Source organism: Phyllobates terribilis, unplaced genomic scaffold (assembly GCF_046119375.1).
Source record: "Phyllobates terribilis strain yellow unplaced genomic scaffold, ASM4611937v1 Scaffold_11__3_contigs__length_659146591, whole genome shotgun sequence".
Classification (NCBI taxonomy): Eukaryota; Metazoa; Chordata; class Amphibia; order Anura; family Dendrobatidae; genus Phyllobates; species Phyllobates terribilis.
The window spans coordinates 221,333,600-221,354,324 of NW_027362771.1; the positions used below are offsets into that span (position 1 = coordinate 221,333,600).

The window sequence follows — 20,725 nt, forward strand, 5'->3', positions numbered from 1 at the left end:
TATTGAGTCAATCATAATGACAGAGAATGATATAAACAGGAAATGTTCCACATCGATGGAGAGAAAGCAGTCCTATCCATAAAACAACACTGTACTGGGGCATATATGACTCTGTATTGTAAGGGACTATTAAATCCTTTAGAGGTTAAATATTTTCTGAAACTAAGAAATGCCATAGTTTGAGTAAAGCACCACTCCAGCATTTTTTTTACTTTACCTCTGGGGTGGTGCCACTAATGTAAGTTCCCTGCCCCTAGTCTCATACTTAGCAGTTGCAATCTTCATCTGTTAATAGCACCGCTCCGGTCGGTCCCCAGCATTTTGTCACCTGCCGGATGGCTCCAGTGTTTGTTGGGTGATCCGGAAGTCACAACTCAATGTAAGTCTATGAGAGTCAAAATGAGGCTAGAACGAGGCTCTCATAGACTTGCATTGAGAGCTTATAAAGTTGCGGTCACAAGATGGCGGAGCGGGACCGGAGTGGTGCCGGGAAGAGCTGAAGATGACGACTGGTAACGAAACTTACATTACTGGTACCATTCCAGCGCTAAAATAAAAAAAATGCTGAAGTGGTGCTTTAAGCTCAGTTCATACAATGTGCACTAATACTTCATAGAGTCTAATCCTTCACAATATATAGAGAAGCATAAGAACCTGACAGCAGAGATATATTAGCACAAAAACCTGCAAATATTTAAAGCAAATCTGTCACCATGTTTTTGTCACCTAATCTGAAAGAGGCATGATGCAGAGCCAGAGACTGGGTTTCCAGTGATGTGTCACTTACTGGGCTGCTTGTTGTAGTTTTGATAAAATCACTATTTTAGCAGCAGGAGATTATCACTAGAGGACTAGTTGTCTCGTGGCATGCAGTCTTGAATATTTATGAGCTTGGTATACACAGAACGCTGCCAATCAATAGTGTGGGCAGGGTTATACAGAGCTCAACATTAAGAGTACTGCTAGATCTGCAGCTGTTAAAACTGTGATTGGATCAATATTACAGAGAGCAGCCTAGTAAGTGATACATTGCTGGAATCAGGGTCTCTGCCCCTCAACATGCAGCTTTTAGATGAGGTATCAAAAACATCATGACATATTCTTTTTAAAGAAAGTAGCTGTTGGCTTTCCTGACATGTCTGTCTTAGTAAATCCTTGCATTCCCCATAACATAAGAATTGTGGAGCATCTTTCCTTGGAATGCTGCATTGTGCTGTCCCCCTGTTGTTCTCCCTGGAAACAAATGAATATATTGACAGCTGAGCATTTTCATTCCATCTGTCAATAGGCTGCGTACCTACAGGGTGTCATGCTGACAGTACTGCTTGGACAATGTCATGAATTATATTCATATACACGGTTCATTGTCACTCATTATATGTTGGCATCAGTCATTGCTATGGATAAAAAAAGAGAAAAGATATGGAATGAAAAAAGCAGCAAGACTAAAATTGTGTGCAAGCTGCATATAGCATTAGCCTAATATGCTATACCATGTAGAATTGGAACTGAATGCTTTTAGTTGGTGTAAATAGGAAAGAAATGTGATATAATTTAGGACAGTGTCAGACAAACAGATGTAGAATTCAGCCTTTGACATACCACATAGCGTCAGTCATTACAGTAGTTATATGGTACCCAGCTGTAGTATACTAAAAGAAGAACCTGATCTCCTTACTTCTATAGATAAAATGCTTTCAAGAATAGCTGTTTAACATAGTGCAGTGGTTTCATCATAGACATTAACATGGTTACTGCTCCGGCAATCAGGCATCATGGTGGGTCCAGATCCCCAAACACCTGAAAGAAAACCCAGTTGTGACTAGTATCCCCAGATGTGGCAACTGAAAGGAAGATATGTTATTACATAGCGCCAATCTCCAGTCTGTCAGGCAAGAAAAGGATGTTCAAAGAAGACTTACCTCTATGGCATCAATATGGGTCATAGAGCACATGGACAAAGGCTGCCCTGATGTTACTATTTAACTCTGAACACTCTCCTTACTGTACTGTAATGATTGCCTGAAGCCCATTCTCAGATAAGACCCCACTAGAGGTGTCCGCTCTTCCCATTTAGCACTCATGCACCTTCGTCCGAACGTGGCTGTATATGGCTGAGAAATGGCTATTCCTCCCCATGGCCAGTTTTTTTTATAATTCAAAAAGTTACGAAACACCCCATGGCTCTCGCCATTATTTTGAGAATATTGTGCTATAGCATTGTAACTTCGCCTTGTTTATATTCATTTCCACATTTTGGATCTCACGGGGTACTATTATATTGCACTATTATTTTTGAGTTTATACAGTAATATAATATTCATGAAAATTAAAGAGGTTGTCCACTACTTTATCACTGATCCTGATCCTCAGGATAGGTCATCAATGTCTGACCAGTTGGGGTCTGACACCCGACACTACCGCCCCCGATCAGCTGTTCTCGATGTCATTGGCGGCGGCCGGAAATGCTCAAATGCGGAGCTGCTCCATCTTCTGATAGTGGCCGTGGCTGGGTACTGCACAGTCGCCTCCTTTTGATTTTAATAGGAGGAGGATGTACAGTACCCAGTTGCGGACAATATCAGAAGACGAAGCAGCTCCGTAATTGAGCATTTCCAGCAAGCCGCCGCCAATACCGAGAACAGCTGATTGGCGGTGTCGGGTGTCGGACCCCGACCGACCAGACATTGATGACCTATCCTCTTTAAGTAATCTTGCAAATAGTGCTTTATTATTGTAATGATCCTGGACATGATCCTGAACCTGCACAGCCTGATTAGTTCAGCCGTCTTCTTATGAAATAATATCAGAACTTAATGAATTCTGGAGAAGTGGAATCCCTGATTTAAAATCTCCAATTCCTATATTGCAAATTATCACAGCAAGTTCTGCTCAGACAACGAACAAGCAGGGAGTCCTGTGAGAACTTAAAGGGGCAATCCAGCCTAAACAAATCAGCACCTATCTGACATGGGATATGTAATAACTGATAGATGGGTGTGAGTATGACCACTGACATCCCCTCAATGAATAGAGTACTTGTTTCTACCATTTTTTATTTATTTCTCACCTACCTACAAGAATGTGACCAGAAGGAGTTGATTAGAGCACATCTACCCATGACAATAACACTATGACACCATTCCTCCCAACTTTTGAAGAACAGAGAGAGGAATAATAATAATATTTTTTTTATTTATAAAGCGCCAACATATTCCGCAGCACTTTACAACTCAATGGGTGCGCTGCTGTAAATTTTATCCACGCCCCCAGCCACACCCCAATCCTCGCCCATTTACCATTTCTTTCTACCCTGACAGGAGGAGATATCAGAGGGGCAATGGCAATGAGGGAAATTCAGCAGATGCCCGAGACTGCAGGGCATAGACCCAAATCTGGGACTGTCCTGCTGTTTGGACTAGAGATAAGCATATCGATTCATGGGACTACGGTCCAGCGTACAGGTCAGTAGTACCTGGCGGCTGGATGGGAGGGCGCGAATCTCTTACCTTCCGTACCTGGAGCAGCTTTTGATTAGCCATGGCCGGTGCAATGTCATCTGTGCATCCTGCTTGTCTCTAGTTGGGTGGATTATTTTTTGCTCCTTCATTCACAGTCGAAGCAGCTAAAACTTTCTCATCTTTATGTAGCTTCACTATATGACATCCGGCTTTTTGTGTCTATAAGGCCGTGTTCACACATAGCGTAAATACTGTGTCTTTTGTTTTCTGCCCGCACCAAACTACGCAATAACAATCTTTTCTGGTTATTGCATTTTTGCCGCATTTTTTATGCCTTTTCTCCCTTATTTGATGTGTTTCTGGTGCAGATGTGAAGCTACATTTTAATGAGTTTTTATAGTACAGAAAACCTTTGATTCTGCACTTTAAAAAGTATCTGCAGTTTCTTACATGTATCTTTTTTAGGCTCCACATAGAAGCTTCTAGAGAAAAAAAGAACCAAAACCGCACAGTTCAGCAGCGTCTTTAGACGCACAGAGGGAGCGGTTTTCATGGAATCACATCCACTTTGATTGGACAGTTAAAAAAGCATTAGAAAATATGCAGCTTTTACGCTACATGTGAACACGGCTTAAATGTCCAAGCAAAGTGGATGTGATTCCATGAAATCTCCACCCTAGGTATGTCTAAATAAGCTGCTGAACTGTGCGCTTTGGCATTTCTTTCTCTATAGGCTTCTATGTGGAGCCTGAAAAAAACGCAAGAATCAAAGCTTTTCTGTAGTATCAAAAAGGCATTAAAAACACAGATTCACATCTGCACCAAAACAGCATCAAACAAGGAGGAAAATGCATAAAAAATTTAGCAAATACGTAATAATCAGAGAAGATTGTTATTGCGTTGTGTGATATGGAAACCTGCAGAAAAAAAGCAGAAAAAAATGCAGCATTTACACTACGTGTGACCACGGCCTCAGCGTCACATTTTTATTACATTTTTTATGGATTTAATAGAGGAAAACTCAATCGCGCCATTTTTTAACATCATTTACCGATCCCCGTAAATAGTCTGATTGCTGTGTTGCACCAGTTGTTACGATTACAGGGCCACCAAATATGTCCATGATATTTGCTAATTTGTGATGTTTATTATTTTTTTTAAAAAGTGCATTAAACATGACATTATTGTAATTGTTTTTTATTATTTTTTTAGTAATTTTATAAGAAGAAAAAAAATCTCTTTTATTATCCCTCTAGAATACAGAGACATAGAGATACATTGAATATAACAGTGTATTTCTTTGTATCAGTATGATCTGCATGTGGGATCTCTGCCTGCATTAAAGATCGAGTACACAAAATTCTCCCAGTGACATCACTGGAGTCTGTGGCTCCATAGCTTTAGCTCCTATCTGCAATGATAGAGATTGTGGCTTCAAGTCCCGGGGGAACTCCCAAAAAAAACCTTTTTGTAATTTATTTTAATTATTTTTACTAGTTAGAGCCGTGGACTCCGCTCTACGTCCATTGGTCCAATAGTCTTTAGTCAGTCTGTGGCCAACTCCTCACGCTGACTTTTTCTTCACCTGTAGAATGCACATACATAGAAGTACGCTGCTGTATGCAATGCATCTCTATATACAGGTGCTTCTCACAAAATTAGATAGAATATCATCAAAAAGTTAATTTATTTCATTTCTTCAATACAAAAAGAGAAACTCATATATTATATAGAGTGATTACAAAAAGAGTGATCTATTTCAAGTGTTTATTTTTGTTAATGTTGATGATTACGGCTTACAGCTATTAAAAACACAAAAGTTATTATCTCAGTAAATTAGAATAATTAACAAAAGCACCTGCAAATGCTTCTTACCAATCTATAAAGGTCTCTTAGTCTGTTTCAGTAGGCTCCACCATCATGGGGAAGACTGCTGTCTTGACAGATGTCCAGAAGGCAGTCATTGACACACTCCACAATGAGGGTAAGCCACAATAGGTCATTGCAAAAGAAGCTGGCTGTTCACAGAGTGCTGTATCCAAGCATATTAATGGAAAGTTGAGTGGAAGGAAAAAGTGTAGTAGAAAAAAGTGCACAAGTAACCGGGATAACCGCAGTCTTGAAAGGATTGTTAAGAAAAGGCCATTCAAAAATTTCACAAGGAGTGGACTGCTGCTGGAGTCATTGCTTCAAGAGCCACCACACACAGATGTATCCCGGACATGGGCTACAAGTGTCACATTCCTTATGTCAAGCCACTCATGACCAATAGACAACGCCAGAAGCGTCTTACCTGGGCCAAGGAGAAAAAGACCTGGACTGTTGCTCAGTGGTCCAAGATGTTGCTCTCAGATGAAAGTAAATTTTGCATTTCAGTTGGAAATCAAGGTCCCGGAGGCTGGAGGAAGAGTGGAGAGGCACACAATCCAAGCTGCTTGAGGTCTAGTGTGAAGTTTCCACAATCAGTGATGGTTTGGGGAGCCATGTCATCTGCTGGTGTAGGTCCACTGTGTTTTATCAAGACCAAAGTCAGCGCAACCGTCTACCAGAAAATTTTACAGCACTTAATGCTTCCCTCTGCCAACAAGATTTTTGGAGATGGAAATTTCATTCTCCAGCAGGACTTGGCATCTGTCCACACTGCCAAAAGTACCAATACCTGGTTTAAAAACAACAGTATCACTGTGCTTGATTAACCAGCAAACTCGCCTGACCTTAACCCCACAGAGAATCTATGGGGTATTGTCAAGAGGAAGATAAGAGACACCAGACCCAACAATGCAGACGAGCTGAAGGCTGCTATCAAAGCAACCTGTGTTTCCATAACACCTCAGCAGTGCCACAGGCTGATTGCCTCCATGCCACGCCTCATTGATGCAGTAATTGATGCAAAAGAAGCCCCGACCAAGTATTGAGTGCATTTACTGAACATGCATTTCAGTAGACCAACATTTCAGATTTTAAAATCATTTTTCAAGCTGGTGTTATAAAGTATTCTAATTTACTGAGATAATGACTTTTGTGTTTTCATTGGCTGTAAGGTATAATCATCAACATTAACAGAAATAAACACTTGAAATAGATTACTCTTTTTGTAATGACTCCATATAATATGAGAGTTTCACTTTTTGTATTGAAGAACTGAAATAAATTAACTTTTTGATGATTCTAATTTTGTGAGAAGCACCTGTACCTGTATAATCTGCTTCTGGGATTACTGCCTGCAATACAGCTCAAGATTACCAAAATCTCCCATGTCTATCAAAGTGCTTGTGGCTCATAGCTAGAGCTGCTGCCTGTGAACATGGAGTTGTGAGTTCAAGTACTGGGAAGACAAGATCACAGGTGAAGGGAATCGTTTATTTAATTTAAGTCAGTGCAGAGAGATGCAGCCCTGCTCTCCGAGGAGGAGGAGCCACAAAGCCATGATGATATTGGAGACAGTTGAGTATTAGAAGTCAGGTCACATCCCTGATGCATGAATCCAGGATGGTTGGGAGCTATGTGACACTGAAGATGTACTGCACTAGGCTTTCTTAGTGTCATACATATTCACCTCCTTTTGCAGCCAATAGAGGACAGGAAGCACAAATTTTCTGCCCTTGTGATCCAAGGGGGTACCAGCTGTGGGAACTACACCAATCTAACAGCTATCAGTTATCTACTGAATAGGTAACAACTTGTTAAGGCTGAAATACCAATTTAAAGGGGTTTTCCGAGTCCTAATTTAACCCAGTAGGTGAAATATGTTAAAGTATTTAAAGGACATATACTCACTGGTTAAATATCCTGACTTATCAGCCTTGTCTCCTCACCAGTCACTGTTTAATTGACTGTAGCAATGCTGTGTCATATTAACACACGTAACCACTTCATCCACCCTCTGTCCTCAATGGTACATCGCTGTGGTCAAGGATTCGCTGCAACTTTCATTAATGGAACATGAGTGAGACTGGAATATTAGCACTTAAATGGCAATGAGATTTATTTAGAGTGTATAATTTCTTTTATTATTATTGTTTTTTTTTCATATTTTACCTCTTTGGACAAATTTCTCAGGAAGACAGAAAACTGATTTAACACACCAAAATACAGCTGTGCAGGAGAATTGACTAAAATACAGGCTGTGTGCTGGATCAGTACAAGAAAAATGAACCAATATATTCTGTAGGGTACCATACTTTTTAAGATAGTTGGTCTTTTTACTAGGGAGGAACAGGTATAGATATAATTGACATCAGTAGGGGTATCTTCTACTTAGTTGAGGCTAATATCACTTCCTTTGGATAATGTGTAGAGTTAATAAGATTGATAAATTCAGTACTCCACCATAGTTATCTGGTACTGTCTTTTAAAACCGTCTAACATTTTTATAACAGGGTGGGAATTTATTGTATATAACTGTATATTTAATGTATGAAGCAGATGTTATTTCTAGTATTTGTTAACACATTCTTATCATTGGTCTCTTACAATTATCAGAACTGCATGGAAGTACACCATGTGTGATCAACAAGCATTTGTCCACCCTACACGCAGAAGACCAACATGCAATATGGCCAACTTCCACCTTCCAGATTTTTTTTTTAGTGGTTGTTTATATATTTTTTATTTTTCATTATTACTTTCAATTAGTATTTATAATAATTAGTATAAATATAATTAATGATATTTTAATATTATTTTTTATTTTTAATATTGCTTGTAACTGTCTTGCAGCCACCATTAAGGCTATGTGCCCACAATGCAGAAATGCTGCAAATTTTTTCCACTTCTCCCTGGCAGGAAAAACGCATGCGGATTTTACATGCGTTTTTCCTGCCAGGTAGAAGCGTTTGTCAAGCGATTTTACATGCATTTCTGCAAGCGGGTTATCAAGCGCTTTCCAAGCGATTTTAGCATCACTTGGAAAAGTGCTTGACAACTTGGTCACACTATATAAATCCATGCAACCGGCATGGATTTATATAGTTTGACCAAGTAATAGTTAGAAAAAAAGAATAAGAATGGTAAAAACTAAAAAATAAAGATTATACTTACCTTCTCATGGCCCCCGGTCTCCTTCTCCGATGCGTCCGGTCTCCCCGATGTCTCGCGGTGGTGTGTAGGACCTGTGATGACGTCATTGAGTCATGTGACAGGTCACACGACCGCCGACGTCAGCGGTCGCGTGACCTGTCACATGACACAATGACGTCATGTCAGTTCCTCACACCACCGCACGCCGCTCAACACACCGCACGTATCGCTGAGGAGGCCGGGTATAATCCTTACTTTTTATTTTAAATTCTTTTTTTACAGGTTCTATGGTACCCGGGTCTGGAGGAGAGTCTCCTCTCCTCCACACCCGGGTACCATCCGCACATTGAATTGCTTAATATCCGCATGTGCACATGTAGTGATGCGGATATCAAGCGTTTCAATGCAAATCAATGGCGGCAATTACGCTGCGTGTCCGCAAAATTAATGGACATGCTGCGGATTTTTCCGCAATGATAATCTGCAGCGGAAATCTCCGCAGCATGTGCTCAGCACATGCGGATTATCCTTGGGAACCATGGGGCACGTATTACCAAGTCGCTGCGGAAATTCCGCGGCAAAAACGCTTGAAAAACGCATAGTGGGCACGCAGCCTTAGGTACAATGTTTTCCTTTTTAATGTAGAATAATTTTATATGCAGCTGTAAATCGTATTGAAAAATAAAAATGAATTTATAAAATAATGTTGAAACTTTCTGACTTTACTAAATCATGCCTCATAGATTAACTTTTAAAGGGAGACAATTGACATAGAAAAACTAACTTAGAAAAATGTCTAAACATGAGTGATAAAGGGCGCAGTAAAGTCAACAATGATTTCTTCTTTGGAGAAAAACAACTAATGTAATGTAAAAAAAAAAGAATTGGACTCAGCGATTGTCTCGGCATAGCAGGACTGTAAACATTTTCAAGAGCGATTGTAGCTCATCTGGAATAAAACTAATACAAAGCTCATGTTATTTTGTTTTCAACAAAAGGAAATTGTTTCAATTTCCCTACCGTGGTCTTTTCCAGACAGTGAAGCAAGTGGTGATGCTGTGTTGCAAATGTAGATCTGGTTTTGGTAACAAGAGCTTGTTCCTCTTCGCTGGAACCCTGTAAATCAGAGAAATACAATATTTTTACTTTCAGCTACTTTTTAAAATATAAATGTGAATCAAATATTAATGTCAATACTTATATTTTTGCATTAGTAAAGAAGAAAAAAATCTTTTATTACTATTTCTTACATTTTTAAAGAAAAATCTTTTCAATTCCCATGTATTCCTTCTGACATATTAAAGCAATCCGTTATTTCTATGGTGCCTCTTTATACGCTGCTAACATATGCATCTACAGTACAGTATGCACAGTTCTGATTTGCTATGTGAATCCAGGGAGCAGAAGAGCATGTAACAAATCTTCCATGTCCTTTCGGCCTTGCTCCTCTTACATTTAGCTTCCATAAATACTTTAATATACCAAAGGTATTAAAGAAGATCTCTCATTGAATTTTTTTTTCTGAAAGCTATCATAAGACCTGTATTATTATAGAGCAATATGGACCTAAAGCAATAATTGTTCTACGTCAATACTATAGGAACTAATTAAATGTCAGCTTTTATTTTTAAAATGTAATAATTGCTTAATTGGTTACCTATTTTGTTTACAAAACATTATGCTCATAACATGGATTTTCAGCATGTATATTGATATACATTTTTCCTATTTTGATTAAACATTCCCCCCCAAAAACAGAATAAGTTTGATATTTCATCCCAGCCCCATTCTCTAGCAAAATACATTTTTCCTTCAGGGAGAAACCTTGTAGGGATTTAATATTATGCTTTGCTTATGTAGCGCCATCATATTCCGCAGTGTTTTACATACATTGTCATCACTGTCCCCAATGGAGCTCATAATCCAAATTCTTATCAGTGTGTTGTTGGAATGTGGGAGGAAACTGTGTGAAAGCAGGGAGAACATACAGACTCCTTGCAGATGTTGTTCTTGGTGGAATTTGAACCCAGGACCCTAGTGCTGAAAAGCAACAGTGCTAACCACTGCGCCACCGTGCTGCGCTGGACAGTGTAAGTCTCACTGAGTGTGGTTCTCATTGGCTGCAAGTTAGATAGACGCACACTGTACTATATCTTAGATACACAAACACACACACATAAACACACTCACACTATACTATATCTTAGAGTTTATCACTGCCCTGGTTCAGCATGCAGTCAAGTTCTTCATTGCAGCTGGACCAGGGCAGTCTTCACTTTTGTGGCCAGCATCTTCAGCCCGGCTTATATATATATATATATATATATATATATATATATATATATATATATATATATATATATATATATATATATATATATATATATATATATACAGTACAGACCAAAAGTTTGGACACACCTTCTCATTTAAAGATTTTTCTTGACTATGAAAATTGTACATTCACACTGAAGGCATCAAAACTATGAATTAACACATGTGGAATTATATAGTTAACAAAAAAGTGTGAAACAACTGAAAATATGTCTTATATTCTAGGTTCTTCAAAGTAGCCACCTTTTGCTTTGATGACTGCTTTGCACACTCTTGGCATTCTCTTGATGAGCTTCAAGAGGTAGTCACCGGAAATGGTCTTCCAAAAATCTTGAAGGAGTTCCCAGAGATGCTTAGCACTTGTTGACCCTTTTGCCTTCACTCTGCGGTCCAGCTCACCCCAAACCATCTTGTTTGGGTTCAGGTCTGGTGACTGTGGAGGCCAGGTCATCTGGCGTAGCACCCCATCACTCTCCTTCTTGGTCAAATAGCCCTTACACAGCCTGGAGGTGTGTTTGGGGTCATTGTCCTGTTGAAAAATAAATGATGGTCCAATTAAACACAAACCGGATGGAATAGCATGCCGCTACAAGATGCTGTGGTAGCCATGCTGGTTCAGTATGCCTTCAATTTTGAATAAATCCTCAACAGTGTCACCAGCAAAGCACCCCCACACCATCACACCTCCTCCTCCATGCTTCATGGTGGGAACCAGGCATGTAGAGTCCATCCGTTCACCTTTTCTACGTCGCACAAAGACACGGTGGTTGGAACCAAAGAAGTCAAATTTGGACTCATCAGACCAAAGCACAGATTTCCACTGGTCTAATGTCCATTCCTGGTGTTCTTTAGCCCAAACAAGTCTCTCTCTGCTTGTTGCCTGTCCTTAGCAGTGGTTTCCTAGCAGCTATTTTACCATGAAGGCCTGCTGCACAAAGTCTCCTCTTAACAGTTGTTGAAGAGATGTGTCTGCTGCTAGAACTCTGTGTGGCATTGACCTGGTCTCTAATCTGAGCTGCTGTTAACCTGCGATTTCTGAGGCTGGTGACTCGGATAAACTTATCCTCAGAAGCAGAGGTGACTCTTGGTCTTCCTTTCCTGGGGCGGTCCTCATGTAAGCCAGTTTCTTTGTAGCGCTTGATGGTTTTTGCAACTGCACTTGGGGACACTTTCAAAGTTTTCCCAATTTTTCGGACTGACTGACCTTCATTTCTCAAAGTAATGATGGCCACTCGTTTTTCTTTACTTAGCTGCTTTTTTCTTGCCATAATACAAATTCTAACAGTCTATTCAGTAGGACTATCAGCTGTGTATCCACCAGACTTTTGCACAATACAACTGATGGTCCCAACCCCATTTATAAGGCAAGAAATCCCACTTATTAAACCTGACAGGGCACACCTGTGAAGTGAAAACCATTTCCGGTGACTACCTCTTGAAGCTCATCAAGAGAATGCCAAGAGTGTGCAAAGCAGTCATCAAAGCAAAAGGTGGCTACTTTGAAGAACCTAGAATATCAGACATATTTTCAGTTGTTTCACACTTTTTTGTTAAGTATATAATTCCACATGTGTTAATTCATAGTTTTGATGCCTTCAGTGTGATTGCACAATTTTCATAGTCATGAAAATACAGAAAAATCTTTAAATGAGAAGGTGTGTCCAAACTTTTGGTCTGTACTGTAGGTTTAGGCTGGTGTGGACAAAATGCTGCAATGTAAGAATATTTTAAAAAACAGAAGTGATAATAGTTTATTTTTATCAATTAACAAACTGCAATGTGAATAAACAAAATAGAAATCAAAGTCAAATCAATACTTGGTGTGACCACTGTTTGCCTTGAAGAAAGCATCAATTCCTCTAGGTACACTTGTAGACAGTTTTCAAAGGCGCTCAGCAGTGAGGTTGGTCCAAACATCTTGGAAGAACAAACTTCTGTGGATGTAGACTTACGGAAATCCTTCTGTTTTTTCAAGTAATCCCAGGGAGACTCAATGATATTGAGATCAGGGATCTTTGGGGGCCATATCATGCCTTCCAGAGCTCCTACTTCTTCTTCATGCTGAAAATAGTTTTTAATGACATTGGCCATATGTTTGGGGTCATTGTTCTGCCTCAGCTTACATTTGAAGCCAGTCAGACACCACCCTGATGATAATGCATGATAGATAAATATTGGCCTATATTTCTCAGCATTGAGGACACCATTGATCAAATTCTTAACTCCATTTGGTGAAATGTGACCCCAAACTTGTAAGTAACCGCTCACATGTTTAACTGTTCCTTGCAGACACTTATTTCTCCAGCAAATAAGCTTACTTTTTACAGCAAAATATTTCAAATTCTAACTCGGCAATCCAGAACACATGCTGCCATTTTTCTGCACCATAGTTCCTATCTTTTTGTGTATAGTTGAGTCACTTGGTCTTATTACAATGTTGAAGGTACATAGCCTTTTGGCTGCAATTCATCCACGAAGACCACTAATGGCTAGACTTCTCTGAATAGTCGATTCGTGTAGCTTGGTTGCACTGGTTGCTGACAGTTCTGAGCTGATGGCACAGCTGGACATCTTCTGATTTTGATAGGAAGAATGCATGAGGTGTTTTTATCTGCTGCACTAAATTTTTTGGCCAATTACTGCATCTGCGATGCTCAACATTACCCATTTGTTGGTGCTTCTTCAAAAGAGCTTAAACATCACATCTTGAAACCCCAGACTGCTTTGAAATCTTTGCCTGGGAGAGCCTTTGCTGATGCAGTATAACTACCTTGTGTATTGTTGCTGTGCTCTGTCTTGCCATTGAGAGTTATCTGTGAAATGAAACTGTCTTCCACAACCATAGCTTTGTAGCAGAGTCTTACTGCTACTCACCTCCTACACAGCAGTTTCTGTTTCAGTTAAAGGCTGTGTATTACCTTACATATGAAAATAATTATGATTATTATCAATTATCACCTGTTTAGTACAGCTAGACAATAATCCTAACAAATCCCTGCAAATGTACCTAGAAGAGTTGATGTTGTTGTTAAACCAAATATTTGATTTTCTCTTATATAATGCCTCTTTATACTTTAATAGTGTAGAGATAAAGGTCAGAGTGCACAGCTCATTCCACATTGGACCAAAAAAAAATTAGATTGTGTTGTAGTACTGAACTGGGGTTAAAGCTCATTGAAAATGGGAGTGGTAGTCAGCCTGTGAATAATAATATAAAGATTCAAGTGAAATTGCGAGGTGCTGTACCTGCATAGCTATGTGACTGTGAATTAATTGATCTGTGATATACTGCTATCACAGTTCCTGAATAACAGCATTTTTTAAAAACTTCATACAGCTATCCAAATCTACCATAAAGAGAAGACTGCATGAAAGTAAATACAGAGGGTTCACTGCATGGTGCAAGCCACTCATAAGCATCAAGAATAAAAAGGCTAGACCGGACTTGTGCGTGATTAGTGATTCCACTGTGCCATGAAACGGAGAGTGCCTGGAGGGGCGTAACTAAGTATCTGCTGAGCAGAGCGAAACCGCAGATGCGGTAGACAAGGCTGAGCAGAGCGAAACCGCAGACGCGGTAGACAAGGCTGAGCAGAGCGAAACCGCAGACGCGGTGGACAAGGCTGAGCAGAGCAAAAACGCAGACGCGGTACACAAGGCTGAGCAGAGCGAAACCGCAGACGCGGTAGACAAGGCTGAGCAGAGCAAAACCGCAGACGCGGTGGACTAGGCCGAGCAGAGCAAAACCGCAGACGCAGTGGACAGGGCTGAGCAGAGCAAAACCACAAATGCGGTGGACAAGGCTGAGCGGGCAGGAACCGCCGAAGCGGTAAGACAGGACAGAGATAAATCGCCGAAGCGGTAAAAAAAGACAAAGCAAAGGGGACAGGGCTCTGTTCACACGGAACAGACTGGAAAAGAAAGGCAGAACCAGATACACACAAGGTACTTGCAAAGAAGTAGCGAAAGGACTCCAACTCACAAACGGAAGTACAATGACAACGAGTAGAAGTTAGGTGCAGGTTCAGATTCTACAGAAAAAGGGAGCAAACGGACATAAAGACAAAACAGGTAAGAAGCTAGGAGACAGTTCAGACAAGAACAGTTACTGCAACAAAATGCAGGAACGAGCCTAGGTAAAGCCAAGTGCTGGTTCAGACACTGCAGAAAAAGGGAACAAACGGACAAAAAGACAAAACAGGTAGGAAGCTAGGAGACAGTTCAGACAGGAACTGTACTGCAACAAATACAGGAGCGAGTCTGGGTATGCGGCCCCCAGAGGGCGAGACGAACAGGCTAGGAGCGTGTTCAGACAGGCCTGGAAATACAGACTCCAGGAAGGCAGACAGACAGCTGGCTAGAGTACACAGACAGGACACAGTTCAGACACGGGAACTGATACCGCAAGGCAGGAAACATAGACAGGACCTGGCACATCAGTGACAAGAATCCAACTGACAGAGCAAGATGCTCAGGCATGGATTCCAAAGAGGAGCTGGTTTAAATACCAGGTGACAGACAGCAATAGGCTGACGACGCATTAGGGGTGTGTCTGCATCAGCTACAAGAAACAGGAAGTTCAGCGGGCGTTGCCCTAAGCAGCCAGAGCACAGCAAAGCAGACAGTATGGAAAAAATCCAGAGTGGCAGTCTGGACTGGAAATCAAGTGCGCGCTCTTGCACAGTGGGAGATGGACCACTATGCAAGGACGCCGCCAGGTATGTTACACAGCTCATGATCCAAAGCATACCACATCATCTGTAAAACACGGCGGAGGCAGTGTGATGGCTTGGGCATGCATGGCTGCCAGTGGCACTGGGTCACTAGTGTTTATTGATGATGTGACACAGGACAGAAGCAGCCGAATGAATTCTGATGTATTCAGAGCCATACTGTGTGCTCAGATCCAGCCAAATGCAGCCAAACTGATTGGTCGTCGTTTCATACTACAGATGAACTATGACCCAAAACATAAAGCCAAAGCAACCCAGGAGTTTATTAAAGCAAAGAAGTGGAATATTCTTGAATGGCCAAGTCAGTCACCTGATCTCAACCCAATTGAGCATGCATTTCACTTGTTAAAGACTAAACTTCAGACAGAAAGGCCCACAAACAAACAGCAACTGAAAACCACCACAGTGAAGGCCTGGCAGAGCATCAAAAAGGAGGAAACACAGCGTCTGGTGATGTCCATGAGTTCAAGACTTCAGGCAGTCATTGCCAACAAAGGGTTTTCAACCAAGTACTAGAAATGAACATTTTATTTACAATTATTTAATCTGTCCAATTACTTTTGGTCCCTTTAAAAACAGGGTGGCACATGTTAAGGAGCTGATACTCCTAAACCCTTCATCTAATTTTAATGTGGATACCCTCAAATGAAAGCTGAAAGTCTGAACTTCAACTGCATCTGAATTGTTTTGTTTAAAATTCATTGTGGTAATGTCTAGAACCAAAATTAGAAAAATGTTGTCTCTGTCCAAATATATATGGACCTAACTGTACATTGCAATTGCAAACCAGAAGGGCAGTCTAATATCCTGTATCCTAATTTTGCTAATAAAACAAGTATCCTGAAATCTAGGAATGTGTGTCACAGGCAGGGAGGCCATATTTTTTTAAACACAAATCACAAATCTCGAGAATCCAGAAATGTAAAATCAAGTGTCTACCTCACAGGGTGAGTGTGTTAAAAAATATAATTTTTTAATCGCACACTTTTTTCTTGTAGTCATCCAATAATTAGCCGCCCTAATGCGGCCTGTTGCAGGTGCTTGCTTTTGGAATGCAAAGATAACAAGCTTTTCTTGTCCCGCTAGTTTTTTGGAAAGTACCAGTTGTACAATTCTTTAAAATCTTTTATACAGAGAACAAATTTACATTTTTTTAATACTTGTGTTAAAAGTCCAATGTATCAACCATACACCCCATGACCATACTACATGTTGTTGCCATATTTTTGTTTCCAGTAAGATCCAATGGGTAATGATTTTGAAACATAGCATTTTGGGTTATCTTGAATTTTTGTTGAAGGGGAAGGAAAAACTTAAAAAAAATGTAATGTTTCGCAATTGTTTAAATGTTTGAATTTTCACAACCAATGTGCCAGAATAATACTGCTGGCTGTTGGGATCCATGCTCTCAGGTAGGCATTAGGTAGCGTTCACACAGGCAATGCGGTTTGGTCCAAACATGTGCAGTTTTATTGCTTTCATAAAACTCTAAGGGATTCAAAACCAAAATAGCCTCTTTTGGGCACAAAGGTATAACAGTATAATAGCAAATAAACAGTTCATTCAGAGGGCACATAGATGTCAGTGCAGGCTCACCTGAACCGATTAAAGTCCTTTTTCCCGTAGCAAACTTTATACACAAAAGAGGTACCACCAGTCTCTCATTACCACCTTCAGCCTGAGCTCCAGGAGCTTCAAGCGCCAAACAGAAGTGTTCAACTCCATGCACAGTTCACACTGAACAGGTGGCAGCTTCTACACATTACTCTGCAGATCCAGTACACTGACTGCATAGCTTACCTAGTTGACCCGTGCAGTCTCCATTCAGAGAGAGACTCCGGCTTGTCTCTCTTCCAGCTACAGCTAACATTTTGGATGGTCATTTACCAGCTACAGCACACTCCACTCTGCTCAACATCCAGCAGACTGACACAAGGTGAACCCATTTCTTGGCTCTTAGTCAAAGCTATCCAGTGCATCTAATTAAAACCTGAAGTGCTAGGATATAACCTAGTTCTTTTTGGCTTTTCTAAATACCCTCCCCCTCTGCCCAAAGCCAAGGGCTGGGCACCATCTGCCAACCCACAGTGCATACAGGGCTTTAAATTGACCCGAGCTGATTGTGAAAAACGATTATTGGCTCCCAGCTCCTGGGGAACACCATTTAACACAGGGCTTTGCTACCTACAGATTACACGCAGAGCTCTGCTATATGCATATTACAAACACACTCACTGCCTACAACATGCATTCAGTCTAGTAGAGGAAGCAAACATACAACACACACAACACTTGCATAAGTACCATACAGCTCTGCAGAAACACAGAACTCACACACAGCTCTGCTTCGCGTGCACTGACGATAGTCTGTGCACAGTACACTACTTCCTCTTCTCTAGCCAGTACAGTGAAAGGAAATTCACCATTTACATCGTGTGACCTTGTTACCATAGCTGACTCCTGGCAGCACACCGGACTACTGGGTGCTACATCATTAGCCCTTAAGTCCCGGAACAAAGGAAAATCTCGACCGATAACAATAGCATGCAACAAGTCCTTGACCACTCCCACTTGGTGGGCCACGGAACCACAGTCTATGCATATGTTAACCTGGGCCATAGTATACTTCTTGGCCTCTCCATGGATACACCTTACCCCCCACTGCCTTCCTGGGAACTAGCACTTGCAGAAGTGTAGCCCTTACCAGGGTCACCAAACTCCCTGAGTCCAGAAGTTCCATCACTTGGACACCGTTCACAGTCACCTGGCATTGCTGATGCCCCTCGCCAGGATGAAGAGCAGCAATGTAGGCAGAGTAGGCTAAGTAGGAGTTGCGCCGGCCAATGCTGCAGTCCATTGGTTTTGGGACTTGGTCAGTTCCACCATGTCTCTGTAGCGAGGTGTTAGGTGAATTTTGCCCACGGCATTGCATACCCTGGTTCTCTTCCGCACAATTCCACTAAAGAGATGTCTCTCAGCTCTCCCCCAAGCTGCATCAGGGATACCATGACACCGCAGCAATGTCACCTTCCAGCAGAACAGCTCCTCCATGTCTTCAGACTGTGTTGGCAATGCTGTAGCTGCCTTTACCCAAGACATTCAATCTTTACACTTCAATCATCTGTGCTCTTTGGGACTTCTGGGTTGCACCCAAAACACCAATTGTAGGGATCTACACTCTCAGGTAGGCATTAGGTATCGTTCACACAGACAACGCGGTTTGCTCCAAACATGTAGTTTTATTGCTTTCATAAAACTCCAAGGGATTCAAAACCAAAACAGCCTCTTATGTGCACAAAGTATAACATCAAATAAACAGTTCATTCAACAATATGTCAATGTAAGCTTACCCGAACAGATTACAGTCCTTTCTCCCAGAGAAAACTTTATACAAAGGAGATATATGGTCCTACCAGTATCGGTATCAACTTCAGCCTGAGCTCCAGAAGCTTACAGCACCAAACAGAAGTGTTCAACTCCATGAACAGTTCACACAGAACAGGCTGCAGCCTCCACATGTTACTCTGCAGCTCCAACACACAGATTGCTCAGCTTTCCTGGCTGACCCACTCAGTCTCCATTCAGAGAGATACTCTGGCTTGTCTCTCTCCCAGCTACAGCTCATATTTTGGTTGGTCACTCACCAGCTACAGCACACTCCACTCTGCTCAACATCCAGCAGACTGACACAAGGTGAACCCTTTTCCTGGTTCTATGTCAAAGCTTAGCATTTTAGAGTTAGGCACATTGCATTTTTTTTGCAACGAGGGGATATGTTGAAAAAAAGAAAATAAGGCTTTTCAACTGTTTTAGTACTAAAATTTATCAACTGTACACAACACAACAATACTGCTGACTGTCTGGTAAATAACTTTCCAAACATGTACCTACATAGCATCTTAGTATTTTAAGGTTACATACATTGCATATTTTGGCAGGGGGGATAACTTAAAAAAACACTGGTTACTATCCTTTTTCACCTAGCAAGATAGGTTGAGGTCACTTGGGCATTAATAACAGCGTGTTTGTATTAAAGACCCCAAAAGTGCTTTAATAGAGTTCTAAGAGTCTTCTGAGAGTAATAAACCTATTTTCAGGGCAGTAAAAGAGTTTACAGTTTTGAGATTTGCCGCAGATCAAATTTCTTGGAAACTCCATTCAAGGCGGCAAATTTGAAAGTCAAAAGATTCGATACACATCTCTAATACAGATATATCTGGGAATATGGTATTTTGTATGTCTGACCACAGCTATCTGACCCTGACTCCTGACATGCTTGACTACGTTCCTCTAGCTCCATGAAAACCCGCCTGATTTCTGTTACTGACCACAGATAGCTTGCCTACAGTGTATGTCAACTTACTCTTGTATTTCCAGCTTATTAAACTACCATATTGTCTTGTATTGTCTGCTGTCAGTGCACCTAGTAACTGTACCTTTAAACAATCTCTGAATATTACTGTTCCATCTACACTAGATGTTACCAGAGAATGAAATAACACACTAGCAGCTGAGATAGATGGCATTTCTATAGATAAGTTGTGCAATTCATTCTGGGTTCATTCTTTCCCTGATGTTGCAGGAACCAGACAATAGCTCATGCACAAGAATGGCATTTTTTCTTAAAAGAAAAAACAGACTCCTTTTTCTGATGTCATACAGTACATCGTCTTTAAGTTAAGATGGTCATAATGATGCATGAATGTAGCTTCCAGGTTTTTTTACCCATCTAAATTCTGCTGAGTAAATGACAACTCCAAGCGACATACAGATCAATGATCGCTTTTTACAGCTTCTTTTCAGTTGAACTACTTGGTGATAACTGAATGGAGTAAAGTTCAGTTTTTAGTCGTTGATTTCAAACTATGGTTTTCTTATTCTGGGATAACCTTTTATACGTCTTAAATCAGCTATAAATGTTGAGCAGGATTGTCATTGTATCTGCAGGTTTTTACTATATTGCTGAAATTGCTTGGAATCCTTCATTGAAATAAAAAAGCTGAAGGTTCAATGTATGACCTCTGTATGTATGATGATGAGGCATATGAGACATCAGGTCATTTGTAGGACAACTACCTTCTCAAATCTGATGGTTCACCTGCCAGTTTATCTAATAGGAAACTAATGGTAAAACTAAGCAATTTACTGTTGTGTCTAGTGTTGAGCGAACATGCTCGA

At 40.8% G+C, this 20,725-nt stretch overlaps 1 protein-coding gene across 4 annotated transcripts in view; it reads right to left on the reverse strand.

Annotated features, from left to right (window-relative positions):
• The window catches only part of KCND2 (potassium voltage-gated channel subfamily D member 2), a 677,709-nt gene that overhangs the window by 67,604 nt on the left and 589,380 nt on the right, over window positions 1-20,725 (reverse strand). For all 4 annotated transcript variants that reach the window (XM_073652073.1, XM_073652072.1, XM_073652075.1 and 1 more), the window contains exon 4: window positions 9,501-9,596. In XM_073652073.1, the coding sequence (XP_073508174.1) occupies window positions 9,501-9,596 (96 nt within the window). The remainder of the gene's footprint in view (window positions 1-9,500; window positions 9,597-20,725) is intronic.